The sequence below is a fragment of the Mastacembelus armatus genome, chromosome 19 (assembly GCF_900324485.2).
Source record: "Mastacembelus armatus chromosome 19, fMasArm1.2, whole genome shotgun sequence".
Lineage (NCBI taxonomy): Eukaryota > Metazoa > Chordata > Actinopteri > Synbranchiformes > Mastacembelidae > Mastacembelus > Mastacembelus armatus.
The window spans coordinates 15,921,621-15,946,945 of NC_046651.1; the positions used below are offsets into that span (position 1 = coordinate 15,921,621).

The 25,325-nt window shown below is 40.6% G+C and overlaps 1 protein-coding gene across 1 annotated transcript in view; it reads left to right on the top strand.

Moving 5' to 3' along the window:
* The window catches only part of sdk2b (sidekick cell adhesion molecule 2b), a 211,018-nt gene that overhangs the window by 181,696 nt on the left and 3,997 nt on the right, over positions 1-25,325 (top strand). The window contains exons 20-44 of the mRNA XM_026316388.1: positions 120-218; positions 1,332-1,523; positions 3,367-3,488; positions 3,644-3,753; positions 4,561-4,711; positions 4,822-5,059; positions 6,115-6,230; positions 6,440-6,629; positions 6,987-7,085; positions 7,321-7,515; positions 8,172-8,373; positions 8,800-8,903; positions 9,438-9,508; positions 10,088-10,220; positions 10,790-10,846; positions 11,349-11,450; positions 11,777-11,892; positions 12,219-12,405; positions 13,111-13,248; positions 13,634-13,843; positions 13,927-14,052; positions 14,995-15,159; positions 15,309-15,449; positions 17,186-17,324; positions 21,422-21,551. Of these exons, the coding sequence (XP_026172173.1) occupies positions 120-218; positions 1,332-1,523; positions 3,367-3,488; positions 3,644-3,753; positions 4,561-4,711; positions 4,822-5,059; positions 6,115-6,230; positions 6,440-6,629; positions 6,987-7,085; positions 7,321-7,515; positions 8,172-8,373; positions 8,800-8,903; positions 9,438-9,508; positions 10,088-10,220; positions 10,790-10,846; positions 11,349-11,450; positions 11,777-11,892; positions 12,219-12,405; positions 13,111-13,248; positions 13,634-13,843; positions 13,927-14,052; positions 14,995-15,159; positions 15,309-15,449; positions 17,186-17,324; positions 21,422-21,551 (3,533 nt within the window). The remainder of the gene's footprint in view (positions 1-119; positions 219-1,331; positions 1,524-3,366; positions 3,489-3,643; positions 3,754-4,560; positions 4,712-4,821; positions 5,060-6,114; positions 6,231-6,439; positions 6,630-6,986; positions 7,086-7,320; positions 7,516-8,171; positions 8,374-8,799; positions 8,904-9,437; positions 9,509-10,087; positions 10,221-10,789; positions 10,847-11,348; positions 11,451-11,776; positions 11,893-12,218; positions 12,406-13,110; positions 13,249-13,633; positions 13,844-13,926; positions 14,053-14,994; positions 15,160-15,308; positions 15,450-17,185; positions 17,325-21,421; positions 21,552-25,325) is intronic.

The window sequence follows — 25,325 nt, forward strand, 5'->3', positions numbered from 1 at the left end:
TTTAAAAATGCAAATGCTGTCACCAGTTTCCAATATACCAGCTGATTAGCACTGAGCTCAGACTGTAAAGTGGATCATTTGCCCATTGGCCCTCATTATCCTCACTTGTCTCCATCCAGCCCCCGGTGCCGTGGGTCACCTGAGCTTCACTGAGATCCTGGACACGTCACTCAAAGTCAGCTGGAGTGAGCCCAGTGAGAAGAATGGAGTTCTCACAGGTAGATTCACTCACTCCCAGTTTATATTGGTAGTGATGCAAGAAAAGTGAGAAATAGCAGTTTGTCAGACATTTAGTGAGCCCAACACATGCATCTTGTAAGAAAGGTTATTTTGCTGTTTGTTCTGTTTGTTGTTTATTTTTATTGAATCATGGAGATTGTCATCAAACACAAATATTTTGTAATCACAGAAAAACATTTTACTAAAAATTGTATAGCCCACGAATCATCACACTATATAAAGAGCAAAATATCAAATACAGATGTTTGCATTTTCATCTACATTAAATAACAAAAAGTTGTTACTCCTCAGGGGCACACACCGTTTAATCTGTTTCTGTTGCTAAAAGCAGTGTAACTGAATGGAACTGTGCACAAATAGATCTGTAGCTTTTGGATTAATTTACAATATGTTTGTAAATTGAGTTTGTGTCCCACTTCAAGACACAGTGTTTTTGAGTGTCTCAAATGCCATATTGTGACCGGTTTTAGTAAAGAAGCTAAATTAGCAAAATCTCCAGCATGAATATTTCATTCACCAGTCCAGGGATGCACATGCAAAATGTTCTAATTAAAGATCTTTCTAGGGAGTCAGTGTTACGTCTGTTGCAGTTTACGAAGTGCTCTTTCTTCGTTCTGTGCAAACTTTAAGTAAAGATCAAATGCCCACCAGTGACATTAATATCTAAATGTTTACTAAGGTTGAGATTTAGCAGCATATTGTAAAGTGTTTTTGTAAAAAAAAAAAAAGTAATGTGGTGCACATCCTCAGGAGACAAACACGGACATGCCATGTGAAATTATTGATTTGGCAAGAAATGCTATCTAATGACTTATGCAATCACATGAAAAGAGCTGCTGGCCAAGGAGCAAATTGCATTAACTTTGGTAGAGAGAGTGGATGAGAGTGGGCGGAGATTTTGTGTGTAAGGGGGTATAATCACAGGCTGATTTAATTTGCTATATTCAATTTTTGATGAAGTTAATTTAATATTTCTGCTAGCTCGCCCTGTAGCATGCAAGCAGAGTCACTATTATAGTCAAACTGATGTTGAATATTCCCTGAGAGGATTCTCTGTCTACTGCTGTTAACCCATCTCTTCTGCTCTTCAGGTTATCGCATTTCGTGGGAGGAGTACAACCGAACAAACACCAGAGTTACCCATTACTTGCCAAATGTCACCTTAGAGTACAGGGTTACTGGACTCACTGCTCTCACCACCTACACAATTGAAGTGGCAGGGATGACCTCCAAAGGCCAGGGCCAGCTTTCCTCCTCCACCATCTCCTCTGGGGTCCCACCAGGTCAGCTACCTATCAGTACAGATACTTCAGGGTCAATACAGCCAAATTACAAATAATACAGATTTTCTCACTTCCTCCTAGTACTATCAAGCCACATTATTACTTTCCAAGGTTAAGGGATCTGTGGCTCTGAGGCACCCATCTGGTATCTGAAACTTTGCTCATGAAAAACAACTATTTTGACATCTCTTTCCAGGCATTATGCTCAGTTACTCTGCCTGGATCACTCACAGACTTCACTCTCAACACATTTGAATAAGAGATTTAGTATTGCACATCCATAAACTTGAGAGACATTAGAGATTAAGGCAATTGGGAACAAGACATCCTGTCTTTTCGTTCCTAGCATGAATTAGGTTCCAAGAACTTGATATTCATGTCCCAGAATGCAACTCAGTAACATTTTTTATTAGAGACTCTGCTGAAGTATAATTGCTGATGTCTCAAATCCAAGCCAAGATAACCCTGATGACATTATCGATGCTATTTTGTCAATAGTTGGGAACCTTCGCTGAACCTTCCTTCCTGCGTTTTTTACTGCTTCACATTGCACACGCTCCATGTTGTCTGGCGCCAGACAGAATGAAATCAGACCCCAGTCACCTCAGCTGGGACAAAACCAAAAAAAAAAAAAAAACACCAGTACACATATCTGCTCCACATCCACAAAATAATAGCTCTCAGGAGAGCATTAAGTGCAATTACAATGTTAAATGATTTCATATCGGCAAATTTGTGTAATAGAAAAGCAATGCTCGCGTCAATCACTAGAACAGCATTCATAGCCTGAACATCTGTGAAACCTGTGAAATGACAAGCTATTAAATTGAGAGCAGGCTTCATAGCAGAATGGTCATTAATCCCGTTGTATATGTGTAAAGAAAGCACGTCTGCGCCTGCAACTATACTGTAACAATCCAACGAAATGCCGCCTCTGTAATTATTCATGCAAATATTAAGAGGCAGTAATTTTACCACATGTATATTCTGCGTTCGATTACTGTTGAACACACCTGCATTTAAGCAGTCTTTGAAAAAATTGCTGAGTATGCCCATGGGAGGGATTATATCTTATTAATATTAGGCCTCTCTCCACACTCCAGTATGCCCTAGTTTAACTTCAACTAGGATTTATGTAAACTATATCGTGGTTTGGAATGGGAATACGTTATGGTCGATTTAATGTTTATCTCAAGGGAAGCATGATGGATAAAAAAAAAAGAAAGAAAAGAAGCAATTACTTTATGCACTTGCACTTTCCCATGCCTACCTTCATAGACACACAGGTACAAAACACAGGTACAAAAACATCCTTACGTACACATACACACACAAACAATTATATTCATACAAACAAAAATGAGTTCCCACTGTTCTTTGAATTTACCATTTTCAGATTTGTTTCCCCTCCAGGATTTTCAGGGAATAATCCATTCTTATTGTTTACTCAGCTCAAGTGTAAACAGCAGGATATCAGATTGAATCATATCTCTAGATAACTGCAATGTAATTGACATTCATGGCATTGTCCCTGCCTGTGTACTGTGTCTAAGCATCTTTTCCAAAGCTCATCTACTTTTGCTGTCTTAGCTGAAGTTGAGAGCTCAAGGGAGGGAATTAAGTCAAATTGCAGAGAAATTTAGGTGTGTGCAGTATCTGTACAGCCACCGGAGGGTGCTGTAGTAAAATCATTTTCCAAAGTAAAGCCTACAGACCAGAGGCACCAAGTGTGTGATGTGGTCAGAGAAAATACCCTGAAGAACAGTATCATTAATATGTTCTCCTCTGACATTTTATGCCTAAATCTGTCTTTTCAAGTTTGACTCTTTCTGCCTCTTGTTAGAGCTTCCTGGCCCTCCCACCAACATAGCAATTTCCAACATTGGCCCACGCTCTGTCACCCTGCAGTTCAAACCTGGCTATGATGGCAAAACCTCAATTTCTCGTTGGCAGGTAGAGGCCCAGGTAAGCAAAGGTCCTGGTTTTCTTAATCATTGCTTCTGAAGTAATCATTCATATTTTGGTTTGTTTCAAGATTCATGGTTAAATACAGATCTCCTTTTGGATGAAGAGTTCTGCAGTGCATGCTTTTTATTCATGGCCTGTTGTGCTGGTGTTAGGTTGGTGTTGTAGGAGAAAATGAGGATTGGATGATGGTTCACCAGGTGTCCAATGAACCTGAGGCTCGCTCCTTAGAAGTCCCAGGTCTCAACCCATACACCTTCTACAGGTAGCCAACTGTATATGTGTCACAACAATAAAAGACCACATCGATAAATAGTACACATGAAACTAATTGGATAACAGGACTACAACACATTCAGGCTTGACTTGCTATCACAGCCAATGCATGCACAGCCTTTATTGTAGTAAACAAATATTCTTATCAGTAAGAACCTGCTCGATATTTTCCCAGTATATTCTTAGACAATACCAGATTACCTGGAAATCATGCAGATCGTGCAGATTGTGACAAACAACAGATGAAGTGTATGCGTGCTTCAGTATCTCGGCTAATTTCAGCATATCCTCAGAGCTTATCTTATTCTGTTTTGATTTGGATAGAAGCTTGTTATGGTTAGTGTTGTAAAATTATTTTTACACTCTGAGCATAATCTTTATCTTGGTGCAGCCTGCTTGTTTTCCATGATCACATTCAATATAACCAATTAACATTTCACAGAGCCAATCCCTAAAGACCCACAACAACTATAGTTCTCAGCATTCCAGCATCAGTGCTGCCACTTTACATTTCAGTAGAGTGAAACACTTGCACTGGATAAAAAATTCGTTTTTTTGCATATTCACGCCATAACACAAATGAGCTCTCCCCTCAGCATAGTCATACCGTATTCTAATTGAGTGCTGTGATCACAGTTCAAATGCAATAAGCCTCATGTAAGAGGATGCACACTGCCAGTACTACATTAATGCTGGTAGTTTTTTTTTGAGTTGTCAGATTCTGATTCTGTAGTAGATTCTGTATCTTCATATGAGCAGGAATTGCATTATAGTCATTTTTGACTCCAAACACCAGGTTCCGTATGCGTCAAGTGAACATAGTGGGCACCAGTCCTCCAAGCCAGCCCTCCAGGAAGATCCAGACCCTACCAGCTCCTCCTGACATGGCGCCCGCCAACGTCACCCTGCGCACTGCCAGTGAGACCAGCCTCTGGTTACGATGGATGGTGAGCAGGAAACTGTTTGTCCTTGTTTGTCCACAAATAACTCATTCGGATGTATCTGGATTGTTTTAACCCACATTTTCTCTTTTTTCTGTCATGATGCTTATGCCCAGCCTTTGCCTGAATGGGAATACAATGGAAACGCAGAGCAGGTGGGCTATAGAGTTCAGTACTCCCGTGCAGGCTCACAGGGCCGGGCGCTGACCCACGTTATTGCTGACCGCCTGGAAAGAGAATTTACCATTGAGGACCTGGAGGAATGGACAGAATACGAGGTCAGAGTCCAAGCTATCAATGGCATCGGGATGGGACCCTGGAGCCAGCCTGTCAGAGGCAGGACGAGGGAGTCTGGTGAGTTACTGCTTCATCGGTCATCCTCTGAAAAACATGTATTCCTAATGTATGGAGATTAGATGAACAGTGATCCCAGAATAATGGCCTTGTTTATTTAATTACTCTAAAGCAGCTTTGTGTTTTCATCCTACGTACCAAGTTTTTGTTAAGAAACACCTAATAAAATTAAGATTTATTATAACCACTGTGTTTTTTTTATTTATTCTACACTGTTCAATAAAAAATATATGAAAGTAAAAGATAGACAAAATGTGTATACATGATATAAATAAGTAATATGACAAATATAACAGTTTAAAGTCGTCCAACAGTTTTGTCCAGTGCTTTTTAAAACATGAGATGTCTCTATAGCTTTTTAATTTTTCCTAAGTCTAAATGTTTAAGATGTTTCCAAGCCCACAGCAACAGGCACATGTATGTGCACCATATGTTCATTGACTTTCTCAAAATAAAAACACCTCCAATGTTATGTTTTTGCAAAGTCTGTGCAGTATCTGCATCATTAGTCATTACAGAAGGACCAACACACACAGTTTACACTTTGCCATATGTTAGATATGTGTGTGAGCAGACTGTTTCCTCCTCATATTCCCTGCTAAAGTCTGTTAGCGGCCTAATTCTTTATAAGCAAAGAAAGTTCCTTTCCCTCCTCTCCAGACACTGGCTAGTGAGGAATGGCAGGAGTCTGAGGAAATTGAGAACACATGGACCTGAATGTGGAATTCATGCGCTGTGTTTTCCACTCACTCCAGCAAATTCTTAGGAATCAGCATATTTTGTCCAGGAATGGGTGCCAAGAAAGAGAAAAGGCCTATTCCTGAGTTGTTTTTTTTTTTCAGCAGGCCTGAAGGGTGTACCAGGATATCAGAGGCTATGTGCAAACACAAATACCAAGTGTATAACCATAGCTCATCACTCAAACCGTCTGTCTGTTGTACATTCACCTATTAAATATGTAAATACACACAAGGACTATGACTATGATTTTTCAGAATATATGGAAAACAATGGACTATTCAACCATAATGTGTTCACCTCTATTTGTTTTCCAGTCCCCTCCTGTGGACCCACCAATGTGTCTGCTTTTGCCACCACCTCTAGCAGTATCCTGGTGCGCTGGTTTGAAGTTCCTGAGCCAGACAGAAACGGGCTCATTCTAGGCTACAAGGTATGTTTGTGCTTATTATGTTTTACAGCTATTCACTATTTATTTACTAAGCAGTTGAAGACCTCTAATTAGTTTTTAGAAATGTCATCTTTTTTAGGCTGTATTCAAAGCAGCAGGATGACACTGTGTGAGCCCATTTCTCTCTTATTTCACTACCAAATTCTCCTTTCCCTGCCTTCTCTTTATGCCCTGTCCTGTCACTGGATTAGGTGGTGTACAAAGAGAAGGACTCTGACAGTCCAGTCCACTTCTGGACAGTGGAGGGAAACACCACTCACAGTGTCCAGTTAACCGGTCTAGGGAAATATGTGCTTTATGAGATCCAGGTTCTGGCTTTCACAAGAATTGGAGATGGACGGCCCAGTTCTCCAACCATCCTGGAGAGGACCTTGGATGATGGTAGGGACATGGGACTAACACTGAGCAGTAAAATACTGTAGCAGTATTACACTAGGGAAAATGAATACACTTGGATGCCAGTCATCATTTATCCAATGAAATTAAATAAAAGAAAAACATAAAACTGTGTATTTTTTTAGACCCGTAATAAGTCATTGCTTTATGGAAAGTGGATTTTTGTTTTATGCTGGTGACCTTTGTGTTTTGTTGGGGAAATTTACAGTGTTTTTATTTACATAGTGTTGTAAATGTTGAATAAGACAAGTAGGGAATATGCTGTGTCTTTAGTTTGATTTTGTTCTTTGTGACCAAATTGTGACTTGATTAAGTTCTGAGATGTGTTTTACTTTGCTGCAGTGCCAGGACCTCCAGTGGGTATCCTGTTCCCAGAAGTGCGGCCCACCTCAGTCCGACTTATATGGCAGTCGCCGTCACAGCCCAATGGAATTATACTTGGTTAGTAATATACAAGATTCATTTTATTTATTGAAATTATGCCAAATTTAGAATTTACTGTGATATTAGTAAATGATCTAGAAACTACCAAATACTGCACACCTAAGCTTCTTTATTTAGATTTGATGGGGCATCTTGCTCACAATACGAACAACAAATGCCTCAAATACCTAAAATACATTTTTCAGCCTAGATTTAATTTATCACTGAACTCCTTGTGACAACTTCTCACCAGCGTACCAGATCACATACCACCTCAACTCCACCAATAGCAATGCAGCCACAGTAGACGTGCTGAGCCCCAGCGCTCGTCAGTACACAGTGACGAGCCTCAAGCCGGAGTCCGTGTACGTGTTCCGCATCACAGCGCAGACGAGGAAGGGCTGGGGAGAGGCCGCTGAGGCACTGGTAGTCACCACAGAGAAAAGAGGTAACGTTGCTCAGTATGTTTATTGTAATACTAAAATTACAGTGCTACGAATGTGGCAAATGATTCTGCAATAATTTGAATGAGTATATGAAAACAAACATTATCTCTAATAGTGTTTATGAAGTGATATTTTGAAGAATAACATTAACTTGATTTGTTGTTTACTAGCAAACAGGAAGCACAGTACCAGTTGTATACATGAATGGAAGCGCAGACACAGGTGTGAGATCTCAGTAATGATACAACTTGTAGAGAGCTGTGTTAAACCTTCATGGCACTTCCACTTAACAGTCCAGTAAGCAGATGCGTTTTCTAAAGGAGTGTTTTTGCCCTGTGGGTGTTTATCAGAAGCTCTCTGATGCAGTTGTAAGAATGAATCAGTCCATCTGCTTCCCTCAAGCCATGTTGTGGATTGTTTACTCTGCAACTTTCATTTCTCAGCTACTTTTTATTCATCAGAATTGTGCATTTTCTCCTTGTCTGTGCAGCATAACCCATATCAGCAAGTGTTTTTTATAGATGCACTACATTCTCCCTCATTTTTCATTCACTTCCCACTCATTCCCTCAAATCCTTTTTCTCTCATTGAACCCCTCTATTACCAAATGTCTCCTTTCCCTCATGTATGTCTCCTGTCTGTGTGTACGTTCTTCCAGCTCGTCCCCAGCCCACCAGCCGCCCCATGGTTCTTCAGAAAGACGTTCATGCCCGCCAGGTTTTGCTGTCTTGGGAGCCAGGTAGTGACGGCCTGTCACCCGTACGTTACTACACTGTGCAGCTCAGAGAGCTTCCGGAAAGCAACTGGACGGTCCATTCTGCCTCTGTCAACCATGAGGCCACCTCCTACATAGTATCCAGGTAGGGAGTACCAAAGGTTTCTGATTAATTTTATTTCTAATGTTGTTTTTTGCTGGACAATACTAAATGAAACAATGCTTTATCTTTTCACAGTGCCCACTGCTACATTCCCTCAGCTGTAGTATAGTTGACAAATCAATAATATCTTATTAATAATAATAATGTGGAGTAATGTCTCTAGAGTATTTAGAACTAGATAGAATATAAGCAATGGTATAAGATGGTCAAAAACATTTTATGTATTAGGAAAGGAATTCAGTAAATGCAGCAGTCAGCTTTTGGTTTAAGCTATGCCTCACAGTTTGCTAATGGCTCCCACAAGGAGACTACATTTCTCTTTTGGTGTCTGAGGCTTAAAAGGTTTAAGATCCATTGCTGTAGTTTTTCTTGAAGATTGATGTGCTTCCCTATTCTTCCTTCCTTAAGGCTGAAGCCCTTCACATCCTACCAGTTCAGAGTAAAAGCCACCAACGACATAGGGGACAGTGAGTACAGTGAAGAAAGCGAAGCCATCACGACTCTACAGGATGGTAAGAGTGACATCATGAGGTCACAGAGGTCACATCCTTGATCCAAGTCTCTGTACTGAAGAAAAATCCTGCACCCTTACACTTACTGTGCCTTTTAAAGTTGAGGCTTCAGTTTAATGTGGTAATAATTTAAATATACTATATCCACATGCACTTTCTTTTAGGTATTCATAACATAACACTACATATTTCTGTTTCCCTATGAGATGAATAGGCCTATTGTTGTGATGCAGACACTATTGGCAAAGGCAGCAGATGATGTCATGTGCACACCATCTGCAGTTTCCATGAGACAAAAGGACAGCATTAAAACCTTGGCAAAGTTTTGCCCTGTGGTGCTTTAACAAACTAAACAAATGTTCGCCCCACTGGTGTTGAACTGCTATTTTTGACTCATCTGTCAATGGCTGTTCTGTTTTAGCTGTTGCGTGCTTATGCTCCTTGAATGCCACTGCACATGGATAGATTTAGCATCTTGAATTGTGCACATTTTCAGGTCAATTTAACTCATTTATCTCACTTTTATCGCTTCAGCGCCTGACGAAGCACCCACAATTCTCTCTGTCACACCGCACACAACGACATCAGTGCTGATCCGCTGGCAGGTAAGAGAAAACTGGTTTTATATGTCATTGTTGCCAAACTCAACAGAAGTCTGAGAAAATGGCCAGTAATAAGAGTACATGGCAGTATACAGGATAGGGCTCTATTTACTGTACAGACTGGTAAGTCTGCTCACATTTACACACACCCTTTACTCTCTGTGTGTGTGTAATAAAAACTCCTCTCCCACATTCACACCTGAATTAACAGGTCATAAAGTGAGAAACAGGAGGCTGCAATCCACAATTTTACTTTTATAGGAAACACTTGTAGAGTTTATGAGGATAGAGAAGTACTTATTTTCTCTCTCAGCTTTGCCCCCTCTGGGCCTGCTCCCACATGTTCAACGATGGGGGATTTCTGTGTTACTCACCTGTGGATGAGCTCAGTCTGAGTACAGAAAATAAATAGTGTAAGTCTCCTCAGTGAGTAAGTTAGAGACAAAAAAACATAGTGATGAAGTGAATTTTTACAGTGAAGATAGATGAGTAAAGTGGCTGTTAAAATTACCTATTTATATGACCTCATTATAAGTGAAGAACTGGCTCACATGCTATCACTCGCCATCTTTTGCCTTATAGCCCCCACCCGAGGAGAAGATCAATGGGATCTTACTGGGATTTCGTATTCGATATCGTGAGCTGCTGTATGACCGTCTCCGTGGTTACTCTGTTCATACTATCAACAGTGTGTCCACCTGGGCTGAGCTCAATGGTGAGACCTAACAGCAAAACAAACAAGCATTTTGTAGTATTACAGTTTCATTTAGAAGAACAGGCTGTGTGTTGCATTTACTTTAAATAAGCAAATAATTAAGTAAGTAACCAAAGACATTTTGCTTTACTTCAGGAACACTTTCACACAATTACAAGACTGCATCACAGTTGATTATTCCTATGCAGCCGTCATTTGTCAGCAGCTAGAGGAAAACATTCACACGTCTGTTCTGTTCCTAAAATCTCCCCCGTGGTCTTGACATTTCACAGCAAAACATTTCATCTTGTGATCAGTAGCTATCAGCTGAACACTATTATTAACTTTACTCAGGGACTGCTCTATTTCTAGCACTTAGTGCCTGTAATTTTACTCTCATTGAATCATTCTGGGGCTTGCTCAGAGCTAAGATCACTGTGATTGTGTGTTTTTTTTATGACAATAGTGGGGCCCTTCTCGACAATGAAAATATTAGCCTTTAGAGACTAACACTATTGTCCCTCCACCACAGCCCTCTGAATGTACCTCCTTTTTTTAAAATTTGCTTTTTCTTTCTCTCTCCATCTCAGCCCCCTATAGCATCCGGAATCTAAGTGATTCAACTCTGACCCAGTATGAGTTAGACAGTAAGTGTCGTCATATCTCTTTATTACAGAAAGGCACACATGCCCACATGTACTCAGTGATTCAATCCCCAGACTAATCCAGTAATAAAAGCAAATGTCTCTGCTGCCTGTGTTGCTTTAAACAGTGATACAGGAAAAGCAAAGCATTACAAGCTCACACAATATTTGGCTGCTTATATTTACATCACATTGGTAAAAAGACTTCCACAGAGGCCAAAGGAAACACAACTCTGCTGAGTCCAACAGGCTCCTCGGTTTGCACAGGTCCACTAATTTGGATAAGCACTGCAAAGCTATCATTTGTATTTATCCAGTACTGTAAAAATCTCTACACTTCACAGTAAAAGTGGGGAGACAGTGAGGGATCATGTCCTTGTTAGTGCACTACCAACTCCTGCTGGTTTGGGGATATGGAGCAAAAAAGACTTAAATAGTGCATTTCACAATTTGGTGTTTTGTGTACAGTATAATTCCTAATGTTATATTTCCACTTCCACTACAGAGCTAAGTAAACACAAGCGCTATGAGATACGTATGAGTGTCTACAACGCTGTGGGCGAGGGGCCAACCAGCCCACCACAGGAGGTGTTTGTGGGAGAAGCAGGTATGTGCATTTCCTGTCATTTTTTTCAACACGTCTCAAGCACAAAACTGTTTGACCGCCCTTAGTGCAAGTGGATTAGTCTTTTCCATACAACAGCTGCTCCTGCCCGTCTGTGTGTTGAGGTAATCTTCTCTGTAGATATATGGAGAGTTTTCAGGTATAATTTGTCATTTTTAAATCCCAGAGTTTTACTAACAAGGTACTTAGGTAGATTAAAGCTGTAATGTTCTTTACACAATGAATAGAAACTTAAACAAATACTTATCCTGCAGTAAAAAGTCCTCAATTTTTAATTTATGTTTAATGTGTGTGGTGGCCTTCAACAGTGCCTACGGCCCCACCCCAGAATGTGGTCATTCAGTCTGCAACAGCCACCCAGCTGGATGTCACGTGGGATCCTCCACCTGTGGATGCTCAGAATGGAGACATCCAGGGCTACAAGGTTAAAATCTTCAGCAAACTGCCAAGTCTCATATTGGGCCCCAGAGCCACACATTTTGTGGGCCTATTTCTGTTTATATCATTATATAAATATTTAAATGCTTCTGTGGTCCACAGGAGACCATATCCGTTTGATGGTAATCACTATTAAATGCACTTTTTTACACTTTACCAGGATAGCTTACAATGAAAGGTTTAGTCTGTTGCTCAAGACATTAGGAATAAATGTTTCCCTTAAGGGATTTCAAAGTGGTACTGAGTTTTATAGACACAGGTATCTGTAGTCCCTCAACAGCACTGTAGACATGGAGTACATTTTTTTTATAGGTTTACTTTTGGGAGTTCCAGCGCAAGAATGAAACAGAACGACTGCGGACTCTGTTCATGCCTGAAGGAGGGGTGAAGCTGAAAAACCTGACTGGTTACACCACCTACATGATCAGTGTAGCCCCTTTCAATGCCGCTGGGGATGGTCCCCGCAGCCCACCAACAAGGGGACGCACTCAGCAAGCTGGTAAATCATATATTTTTTATTCACTTTGAATGAGTTTGACAGTCAGGACTGCTGCAATTAAATAATAGGACAAAACAAATATTTCTCTGTATAATGAATGATGGAGAGATATTGCGAAAAAGAAGACAAGCTGTAGACAAATGAGATGATGGGATTATATGACTAAAGCAGATAAATTAAGTTCGTACAGCCACTTTCATGTTTATGTGCTGCTGTTGTTAGTTTGGAGAACTGTTAAGTGAATGAGTCGACCATGGGGAAATAATTTGATGTGAAGCTGATGCTAATTGTTGCTGTCAGCATGCCAAACATTGTTAGGGGAACCGCGCTCTGAACATAAGTTCATAATCAACAAACTCACTGTTTTGTCTGAAAAGTAGATAGTATGAAAACTGTTTGTACAAGATTTGTCTGCACAGGCATACTATGTCTCAGAAACCTTCCCCATGTGCTTACTCATATTGTTCTTTTTCATTTTTGTAAAAAAAAAACATTTTCATTATTTTGGTGCTGTTGAATTCTGGATCTCAAACTTGCAAAAAAGAAGAAAAATGAGGTCTTGGTTTTTTACTTACAGTCTGTAACAAAGCCCCTTCTTTCACATATGCACACAGTTTTACTGCCATATGTCCAAGGATTTGCCTTTACACAGTGTTTTGACTTTTACCCATGCATGATTTGATCCTTAACCTCTATTTGTTCCAGCTCCCAGCGCTCCCAGCTTCATCCACTTTAGTGAGCTGACCACCACCTCAGTCAATGTGTCCTGGGGTGAGCCCACCTTCCCTAATGGCATCATTGAGGGTTACCGTCTGGTCTATGAACCTTGCACACCAGTAGATGGTAAGCTGTCCTTCTAATCCATTGCTCTTTTCTGTGCTCAAAATGGCTGCTGGCTTCTGTAAATACTTCATGCACACTTCAAGATCTTAGGATTATAAATTCAGACATTCAAATTTGTTTAGAGTAACTTTACTCAAACTGGTCAAAATCTTGTGGTGTGCATTTATCTTAAGCTACAAGCTAACCATCATTTTTACTTAAACAGCTCACGTCATTGCATATAAGCATTTATAAGCATCAACGCTGTGACTATAATGCCCAAATGCAAACATATTTCCCACTACTAATTCCATTACTGCGTTTGTGTGTCTTTGCCTGTGATGAGTGTGCTCCCTCATTGCCTGGCCTGTGTAAGACCCGATCTAAATGTGGTGTGTTTGTCTAGAGTCTTCAGTGGCCTGTGCCGACTGTCTTCACTCCCCCTCCCCCCCAGGCGTAAGTAAGACAGTGACGGTGGACGTGAAGGGGAGCGGTCCCCTTTGGTTGAAGCTGAAAGATCTGGCCGATGGTATCACGTACAACTTCCGCATCCGGGCCAAGACCTTCATCTATGGTCCCGAGGTGGAGGCCAACATCACCACTGGCCCAGGAGAAGGTACTGGCAGTGACGTTTGTTTAAGAAAATGTTTTTAATTTGTTTTAAATGTTTTATTTTAAAACATCATTGTTCTTCCTCAGGAGCCCCAGGGCCCCCTGGAGAGCCCTTCATCACACGCTACGGTTCAGCTCTGACCATCCACTGGAACAGCGGGGACCCAGGACGTGCTCCCATCACACGCTACGTCATTGAGGCCAGACCTTCAGGTGGGTGCCTCCACAGGACACACCCAGAAGATCACTTTATGAGGCATCAGTTTGTAGACCTTGCCTTATGCTAGCCTCCTTGATGGTTTGATTAGGGAAAGTGATGTAAAATGTCAACATCTGCTGCCCCAGAGTCTGTGTCCCTGGTATTTTTAATGGATTATTGATCGAAGTGCTGCAGTTGACACAACCAACATCTAGTTTCACTTGTGATTGACAGGCCTTGGCAGGGTTAAGAGGGTGATGGATGGTAGGTTAAGAGGGTGATGGATGGTAGGTGACTCAGACGGAGGGATACGTTTGGCCATTCTTACATGAAAAGTGATGGGGGTCTTTCTAGATTCTAGAGCAGGTTAGCCAGAACTGTTAGCTAACATTTAACAGAGAATGGTGAAGATAGTTAAACCAATCGCACAGTCGCTCCTGCTCATTTTCTCTCATTTTTATGTGCCAAGGGCCATGATTGTCCAGTGTGATATAACGTGATGATTATATAACTTGTCTTCATCACATTACATCAGCTTTTCTAACTTTTGCCAAAGTTCAACATGACAGATGTAGTCTGGTGCGTGTTTATGTTTGTGTACCTCATTAAAAAGAGTCAAACTTCCATTGATGTTTACAAGCACCAATGTGTAATAAATGGGCTCTGGCAGGATTTCCAAAGCAAGCAAAAAGCCATCTAACATTGCTTCATTTGAAATATGGCTACACCACTATTTATGATGTAGATTTGGTTGCTGTAAATTTTATGGGAGCAGTGAAATTGATGGATTGTGTAATATTTGTACAAATTATGAATTACCCTGAGAGCTGCCAGCCCGGCAGGAGCCTTATATCTAACAAACAACCTGTTAACAAAGACATATTGACATTATTTAAATGTTTTGGAACTTTTATAGTCCCCTCTGACCCAAAGTTACAACTTAAACTCAATTACAGATGAGGGATTGTGGGATATTTTAATCAAGGACATCCCTAAGGAAGCGACATCACACACTTTCAACATGGATATCCTGAAACAGGGGGTCAGTTATGACTTCCGGGTAATTGGTGTGAATGACTATGGCTATGGCTCTCCAAGTCTACCCTCTCCATCTATATCAGGTAAGTTTTATGTGTTTTTGTGTTGATACAAATTTAAATCACATTTATTTTCAAACTAAATTAAATTCCCTTAGGTCATTGAGACATCACAGTAATATGTCCAGATGCTGTTAGCAACTGTGACTTCCAATTTTCTGTGTTTTATTTAGCCCAAAAAGTGGCACCTTTCTATGAGGAGTGGTGGTTCCTGGTTGTGGTGGCTCTGGTGGGGCTCATCTTCATCCTGCTACTAGTTTTCATCCTCATTATCAGAGGACAGAGCAAGAAGTATGCCAAGAAATCAGAATCCGGTGAGTACACACAACTGCACAATTAAATGGAAAATTTTACTTTTGTTTAAACTTACATTGCTTCTAACCCAGTGGCATCCAGGCATTCACCATGGAAAGAATCTCTAAATATTACTTTCTTTATAAAACAGTAACGCTTCAGCAAGGATATTTAATGATTTCAAGTACCAAGCAGTAAACTTGCTGTAACTTTTATGAGTGTGGTGTATTCTGATTTTGAATGAATCAGATAATTGCCTGAGTCGCATGGGAATAAAAAGGCTGAGATACAGAGAAGTAATGAAGTAGGAGTGGGAGGTTTGCTTGTCCAGTCAGCGTAGCTCTGACATCAGTGGGTATTTCTCTCAGCTCAGCACTTCTGCCATGGCTGTTTAGCTGCCAGGCCTGGGAGGGGAGGGGTCCCTGCGGGTCACTGCCCATCTTTCTGACTGACAGAGGAAAAACAAGAGGTTCCTTCTCACTCCAACACAAAGGCGCTCTCAAAGCCTCCATATCCCCCTTTAGGAATTTGGCTCAGGCTGCTGGACCTACCCAGTGCATTTTCTTTTTCTATGTGTTTGTGTAACCATCAATTGACCTCAAGTGGCCCTGTGAGCCCCCATAAGTCATAAGATGTCTGAAAGTGTTTTTAACCTGTAACTCAGGCCCCATAGTGTCTCCAAACACTGATTGATTGTATAACAGCTGGAGTGACACTTAGAGAAGAGGCAAAAATAGTTTTGGTATTGCCTGTTCATGTGGGATCAACAGTGTTTATACAGAGAAGCACACTCATGTATCATTCCTACTCATTCATTCCCAATCATATATCCCCTAAGAATAGATCTGTTTTTATTACACCTTTGATAACGTCTCTCTATTCTGTGTTTAATATACTGAATAACTGCTAAAATTGTTCACTGCAGTCTGTGATTTATCTGAAACTTTAAAAATATGAATTGTTTGTGACTTGTATGTTATTGTCACAGCTTATTTTCAGCCATTATTGACCTGAAAATTCCCCTCGGTTTAAGTAGGTTTTTATGAAAACATACGCTATAAGAAAAAAAGCCTTGACTTTGACTTGAGTCAATTTAAAAGCAATAGTTTTAACATTTGGGGAATTTGTGTTTATTGACTTTCTTGTTGAGAATTAGATGTGAGGATCAATACAGCTCTCATATCTTTATGTTCAAAATAAAGCTCAGCCAGTAACCAATTAGCTTAACTCACAAACACTGGAAACCTGGGAACACTCACCCTTGCTCTGTCTGCAGGTCGAAAAATCCACCTACCAATACTAAAGAAAACGCCAGACTAAGTGTTCCCTTTGTTTCCAGGCTTTATTCTAAACTAAACTATCCAGCTACTGAGATTTGACCTGAATTCCTGGAATCATAGTTTTTTTATATATCACTTGGCCTGTGCATTTAAAACTACATAAATAATTACACAGCTTTGAAAGTCATATGTCTAAATGCCTTGTTATTGTAATGGTCAACATTTTTGACCAGAAAACATGCATTTGATATAATTTCCTCTAGAGACTATAGAATTCAGTCATTGTTTTTCTTCTTCCACTCATGTAGGTATTTAGCAGCATTTCAATTTAATGATTTGTGTATTTTACATCCTTTATTTCTGAATTTTGTTCACTCACTCATGAAATCACTGATCAGTTCCATCCATGCCCCCAGACACTAACCTGTCTGTTCATCTGGCCTGTGGTCACACAGTGTCTCTCTACGTGTGTCCAGGTAACAACTCCAACTGTAACGCTCTGACCCATGGAGACATGGTCAGCCTGGATGAAGGACGTTTCCCTGCTCTGGAACTTAACAACCGGCGTCTGTCGGTGAAAAACTCCTTCTGCCGGAAGAACGGCATGTACACCAGGTTAGTGAGCCACACTGGCAGCTCATGAACCAGAAAATTTAAAGTACAGATGGCTTCAACTAGAAGCTTAATTTAAAGTCATAATTAAATAACCATATGGTAAAATAATTGAGTTCTCCACAGAAACCCTACTTGTGCCTGAAAGCATTTTCATTTCTGAAATTGCCTCCTAACAACTCAGACTTAAATCCAGCAGCACATAAACCAACTTACAGATTCTATTAAATTGAACTTCTCTATTTCAGTGAATTCCCAGCTTTAAGACGTGCAGCATGCTGAAACCATGACCTTGTATAAAGCCAATCACTCTGACTGACACCTGCACTGAAAACACAGTCTAACTTCGGGTCTGACTGCATGTTTTGCATTAAATCATTAAAACCTGTTTAGGTAAAGGTGGAAAGAAAGATGCAGACAACTGAGAGGGTTGTAGCAGTTCCAGTGATTACTATATTTCATATGGATATCATATAATTCAGTAGCGTTACTGACTGGATTCTATAATTAGCCGACAGGAGACAGGTGCACTGCGATGTTACACCAAAAGGATTTAGCTTTTTCTCTGTGTATGTGTATGTGCACAGATCTGCGTGTTCATATTGTTAGGAGTGTTGTTTAGTATATGAGAATGTGAGGGAAGTTTTATTTGAGTGTGACCACGAGGCCAGATCAAAGCAGGTCTGGGTCTTTGAGGAGCTTCCAGGCAGCTTCCTATTATGTCTTCGGGTTGAAGGGAGAAGCTGGGGCTGAAAGAATGCACAGATGTACTTTCAGAATCAGCACTCTTTGAACTCAGCCCACAGCAGAGGAACCCAAATCCCAGCACCTGAGCCCCCAATTATAGATTAATGCTTCATCTTGATCTCCAGTCTCAGCGCACCAAAGACAGGATGAAGTCTTCTGCCTGATACCAGGATCAAAAATCAGACACATCCTTAATCCCACTTATTCATTCTAATTCAAGCTGCGGCGAATAGCAAATGCCGTTCACGGTTGATATTGGACAGAAATTTTCTCTTCGTGGGGATCGTGTGTGCAGAGTTTAACACAAAGGCCAATGTGCATGACAGTGAATTCAGTCAGTATCACAGGGAAGTCAATGCAGTTCAAGTATGGCTAACCTATTGTAATCAATGACTACTTAAAATGTTAGAATGCTCCATAAATTCATGCTGACAGTAGCAGCAAAGTCACAATTACATACAGTAACTATCCGACGCACTGCACCTCACTGATTGTGGCAATAAGAACATAAATACTTCTGATTGTTTATGTAAGACATTAGCCGTCTTTTAAGGATCAACAACATCATCTCTATGTGGCTTTAGATTATTTCCTTCTTTAAGTTCAAACCCTTCTTGGACACACTAGTTTGGAGTTTAAGGAGATCTTGGGGAAGTAATTTAGCACAGATAAATGTGGTGTTAAACGCTCTTGAGTGACAAAGCTCTTGAACACTTCAGACATGTTAATGAGTCCCTACAGGCGACTGAGGCAAGAGGAGAGGCTGATAATGAGTAAAGACCACGGGTAGATTTGATTTCACCCCCTGGTTCGCATTTCTTACCCAATATACTGCTGACTGAATATTACAGCAACAGGATTAAGTGGACCCTTCTTTATCAAAGAGAAGAACTGATAAATAATTTAGGCCTCACTCGACAGTATACCAGAGTCAAGGAGAAGGGCTGTATGTGGGTTGAGCTTCCTCAATGTTTTTAAACAGGCAGTTTATCATAATGTCCCAGTGGGTTAACAATAGCATTTCTTCACTTTGGCTCCAGCTCTTTGTTTGGCTGTGTTCGTAAGGGGCCTCGCTGCAAGGACTGCTGAGGAATGCAAGTTGCTAAAGGTTATGGTGGAGAGTCCTCTCAGGAATAAGTGCAGATAGGAATTTAGAGGCGTGATTAAGACTCTGTTGTGCTTTTTTCTGAGTTGGGCTTCATCTGAAAAAATTGTAAAAAAAAAAAATTATTTAGCCATTATTTTAAAAAGTCATTTGAAATCATACGTTTGAACTGATGAAAAGGATTATGCTATTTTACCTATCTTGTTTTGGAATAGTCGATGCGGCTTCAGATTTTCTTCATTCATTTGCTCCACTAGTTCTTTTCTCAGTTGTCTATACTCGGGCTTTGGCTTCTAGTTTATCCAGTATCCAAAGTAAATCAGAAACGTTTTTTCCATTAATAAAGTAGATACTATAGTTTGTAAGAAAAGTAATTAATATTTTTTTTTTTTTTTTCTATGCAAAATGTAGTTGTTCTGCATCATTTGTTGCAGGAGTTGTGGAGAGATCTATGTAAACTTCACCAATATATTCTTAGTTTTTGTGAAATGTTAGACTCATATTAGAATGGCGTTAAAGCAAAATATAGTATATTTAAAAAAATATTTCTTCCATGCATTTTCATTTAATAGGTGTTAAGCTGATATTTTATTGCACAGATACAAATTACCTTCCATTGATCATTTCACATTAGCCATTTCAAATACTTACTGGCTTCATCTTCTCAGACATGAGAATTCACTTTTGTACCCTTTAATTTGGTTGTAGACATTTTGAACTGAGTACACAACCAATTTGGCATAACCCTGAGCTCTTACTCCACTGGGGAGAAAGATCTGCTCTGTTTAATGTGAGAATTTTATACTTGTACTTTGCACTTTATACTGCACCTCTCATTGCAGTCCTCCATTCCTTATCAGGAAAGCAGTGTCCATAAAGTGGGTTGTCAGAACAGCCAGATAATATGTTTGCATAGACAGAGATAGCTGAGGTCCACTGAACATCCTCAAACATGCAGGTATATTACACAAATTAGCAAAACTGGAGTACATTGTATGTAAGTAGAGCTCGATTGTATGTTTTTCTCCTTTACTCAAGTGAATTAACTCTAATCTAGATTAATAAACTCATCAAGGGTAATTGAACTATAGCTTGCTTTCTGACTTCCCTGTGGAGTTTTCCATTTGACCACATCACTCTCAAAATATCACCCCCACACCCCTTGTGAAAACTGCTGGAATTTACCCACAGCATTTTTGAAATGCTTTTGAAATATATTTATTTGGAAAATAGTTATGTGAGTGTGGTTTTGACATGTAGAGCAGTTGTGTGTGCCTCAGCAGCTCCACAGGCAGCGACTGGCGGCCGATTCACTGTGGCCTGGAAAGTCACTGGGAGTCAGTGTGTCCTAGTCGTCTCAGCCAAACCAGCACCGATCAGCAGAAACAGATGGGTGTTTGTTTAGCAGGACCAGGGACAGTGGAAAGTATGGAGGAGCTTAGGCACTGAGAGCTTTTTTCCTCTCATATTTACTTAAGGAACCCCTGATGAGAGCACACCATTTTAGGAAATGTTTTTCCAGTATTTCTTCTTTCTCTGTCCTCAACTTTCGGGTTTACTCAGCACCTCTCCTTGACCCCATTCTCACTTCCAACTCTCTTCCAAGTTTCTTGCTTTCCTTATTCCCACCACTTACACCCTTAAACTCGCACCTGAATGACATATTTAAGCACCACAGCGTGCCACTGACAATTTAATCCGAGCCATCATTCATGTAGGCTGTGATAACATTTGCCAGAGCAGAGCCTGAGGCTGCCATTTGTTTGATGACCCCTTGAGCACCGCAAGAGTTCAGTTTATAACAAGAGTCCAGTGGTTTGAAATTCCTCAGCCCACGGTGAGGACTGAATCAGGGGGATTATTCATTCCAGGAGAGACTGGCTGTAGGCAGCTATCTCATGAGTGTCCCATGATTCTCCTCAAGCTGCACACACAGACAGTAAGACACAGTGACACATGAACTTGACAAGAAGCATTTGCTGTAGTGTGTGAGACAGTGAAACTGAATGAGACCTACAGAGTCACTGCATAGCTTAGTCTGCTTATCTATCAGTCCACTTTAAAAAACCCAACCTTATTTTAATAAGTTTGGACATTTTTTGTACTCACCAAAGTAATTGCAACATACAATACATACTGACATGTGTGTACCAGAAATATCTGCAATAATCTGTAACATGAGCGTATTGATTGGAAGGTTGGGAAGCACCTAAATTATTCTGATTGTTTGCCTCACTCTTTTGCTCAGGTCTCCTCCCAGGCCCAGTCCAGGTAGTCTTCACTATTCGGATGAAGATGTCAGCACAAAGTACAATGACCTGATCCCTGCAGAGAGCAGCAGCCTGACTGAAAAACCCTCTGAAATCTCAGACTCACAGGTACAGTTGCAACACTTTGTCTGCAACACTATCTTGGTTGGTCCCTATGCATAAGATGTTCACTATCTGTCTGCATCATGTGTGTGTTTGTTATGTTTGTACCCATCTCCTGTATGTGAGCACACTGTCATCTCTTTGAATTCCTCAGGAATTCAGCTTTGTGTCGTGGTACAGTTCATGCAGTGTCGGTTCATATTACTGTCTGTGTGTTGTCTTTTCTCTGTCAGTCACCTGAATGCACTTGGCCTGCAGAGGTCATAAGATATAGCTACAGTAATGCACATGGAGGGATGAGAGAATAATAACTCGGCTCACTGGCAGCAAAACAGTTTTTAGACCAGGCAGTGACCTGTGGAGTATGTTGCTCTGCAAACATCCACCTGAGATCCAGGCCACCGCACTCAGCCACAGCACTTGTTATGTCACACAGCGAGGCCAGATGCACTGTGCAAAATTTATTTTAGAGCTCGTTACACATTGGAAGATGCCAGCTAGGTGACCCAGGGAATTTTCAATAAGTCAGATCAGATTCTGTAAAAATGATCTCTGAGCAAAAACTAGACAAGGATTTTCATTCTGGCCTTATTATTATTATCAGCAGTCAAAAAATTATAGTCTTGAAGCTGAATTTTTTTAGGTCTTTGAAGCAAACAGTGTCAGGATGAATAGGTGACAGGTGTTGCTAGAATACGTGACTTGTGGCATTTGCTATGTGCTCAGCCAAACTGCCTTTGCCCAGTTAGTGTAATCGATAGATTGTGCCTCCTCTCTCCCTCTCTCTATATTTTCATTTATCAGTCTGAGTTCCACCCACTCATGTCCTAGATTTTCTAAGTTTGATCTTTTTTAATTTACTCTACTTTGTTCTTGTATCTGAATTCCTTCTTTCCCGGTGAGCATATACTCTATGTTATTTATGTTTCTTCTGACGTCACTTGCCTCCGTGGCCCTGTGGTTCGGCTGAAACATCCTGTTTTGATCGTGTCCAGATGAAAACGTCATGGGGGGAGTGGTCCTGAATTCCCTTTCTTTAGCTTCATTCAGTGTCTTCTTTAATATAGGAGTTCTTTACACCAGGTTTTTCCCAAATGATCTGGGAACATCTCTCAACTAAACACGTCCCTAATGTGAATTCCTCAGGCAGAGATCTCTCTTCGCTCGGCCTTATCAAGACCTAAGTCCTATTTCCAGATCAAATGAAAATCTTCCTACAATGAATCACCGCAGACAGGACCTTTCGCAGCACGATAACATCCCCCCAAATGAAGCATTTTGACATTTCATCACCTGTCTGTCATATCTACCGTTTACACTTGTGTATTGTCAAACATGGCCCTAATGCAGTAACAACACCTGACAACACCTGCCTGCTGTAACAAAACGCGTTCTAAGGCCTGATGTTAGCTATGATGGGCTAAAACACACAGAGCTCTACCTGTTACCCCAGGACTCCATGGTCATATCTCTGACAGGCCTCCACATCAGCATCCAGCGGTCCTTCAGAATCCAGGAATGCACTTTGAAGTTTTATTGAGCGGATAACTCTGAGCTATCAGTATGACATTGTCTGTTCTCTTTAATCCCCAGGCCTCCACTAGCAAGTATAAGTTGACTTTTGTATTCCTCCTCAAAGGCAGGTTTGGAGGGAGCTAACACTGACTTGGCAGAACAACAAGGAAACTATTACTGCTCAATAGGGCTCTACCTGCTCCCCTCCGGGTAGAGCCCTATTAACAGTTCCCCTTTAGAGTATAGGCTTTCTCATTTTCCAAGGTTCTTTCTTTGGCAGTGTCTTTGTGTGTCATTTAGGGCTGAAACCAGTCGAAGACAGATGATCTCATCCCTGAGTCAGAGATGGATTGTAGGTTATGCTCTCGCTGCAGAGTGGCATTCTGGGGGAAAGAAATGAGTGTCTGCTTTCTCTCACTTGCCTTCTTTTTCTTCTCTGCCTCTGTCATCTTTGCTTCTTGACTCTCTCACTTCCTGTCTCAAAGGGTACTGGAGTTTTTTTGGGTTAGATTCAGCTGATAGTACTGCCTGTAATGTCTCTAGAGATGACACACACTTCTGTTTTGGCTGCCTCAGTTTGAAGTCTGATGTCAAAACACAGAATAAGGGAAAATTATGACCGAAAATAAATTAGAATTTATTTTTTAACAGTTTTATGACAGGTGTATAAACAGGGTAGCGGAGAGAGACAGAAATTCTGGGCAAAAACAAGACACATAGTCCCCAAAGCTATAGATGGATGACATGTTAAAGGCAAAACCAGAATAAATACATGTTTCCATTACTCTCATTGAAGTCTGTCATTCTGGGACCATACTAATGCTCAGCAAAGTCTTAAATCCCTTTAAATATAATTGCTCTGATAAAGTAACATATATTAGTGGTAGAAAGAAGGAACTGGTGCTGAGACCTATATGGATTTCTTAATGATGACAAAATACAGCTTAACTTTGATGCAGCAGGCATTTCACTATGCTGCAAAAACACATTTTCATCTTCCCATTTCTATTTTTCTCCCCATAATCTGTTACAAAGACAGAAATAATGTATGTATAGTGAATGGCCTCAGACTTTTAAGCCCCCTTAAGCCCCATATATACTATTATTGTCTCTCTGGACCCCTGCTGTCTTCACTTCATCAATGAGAGTGACATAAACAACCCCCACCCTCTTTTCTCCCCCCCTCCTTTTTGTAGTAATCCATAACTAGAGGACAAAGAACTGACCCACTCTGTGGTATTGGGGTATGCATAACATTCTGGGGGATGGGAACTATCCAGGAGATCGTTGCTTCAGTTCCATGCAATAATATAAACCACAGGACAGTGAAATTCATGTGCGGCATTTTTAATCATCGTTGAATTGTTTGGTGCTTAATGGAGCAAAGTTAACCACAATTGCAGATAAAAACACCAAAAAATTAAAGACAATCTGAGATGCATATGTTCAGCATATGCTGAGGTCAAAGTTCATTGAGATAGATTGTCTCCTCACCAAACCTGTTCACTGATATTGATTTAGCTTATCGTCAAAAAACATTTGGCCCATATTTGACTCCTTTATTCCATCTCCAGTGTTGTTTTCCTTCTTATGTTAGCAATTGTAAACAAGAACATAAGGCAACTTTATTATGCTGATGATAATATAACCTACTGTCAAGAGGTTTTGCCAGTTAATTGGATAGATTTTGTAATCTCTTTCTCTGCCTAATTTAACACTATAATGATGAAAAACAATTTTAATAATTGACATTGGCAGGCTGGTATGTGTCTTTCTTACACATATCCTTGCATAAACAAGATGGTGATTCCCTTGAGGCTGAGGTGCAGTGCTGCATGTCATGCTTCAACTTTCCTTCTCAGCATTCAGCTCTGGTAATTAGCTTGTAATGAGTAAAAGTATGGAGCTACTTTACAGGCCATGCTGCCCTAGAGACAAATTTTCAAGCATCCTCACTGTAGGTTCCTCAATTGGATCCTTGTTATTAATGTTAAAAGCTGGTGATGAACTAAAAGCAAAAGGAGATCAGATTGGAGTGGTGTATATATTTGTACGTTGAACACTGCAAGACTCAGAACATCTGTTGTAGACACTCCATGGTCAAGGCGGGACAGGCAGGAGTAGGATTCAATCCACTGCCATTGCCCGGTCTGCACTCACTCTTTACCACACATGCAACTTGAGTGGTGTTTCATCTCACAGCGCTGGGTTAATTCTTTGAGAGTGAGGTAATACCACTTGAAGTCCCTCAGTATGTCTTGTTGG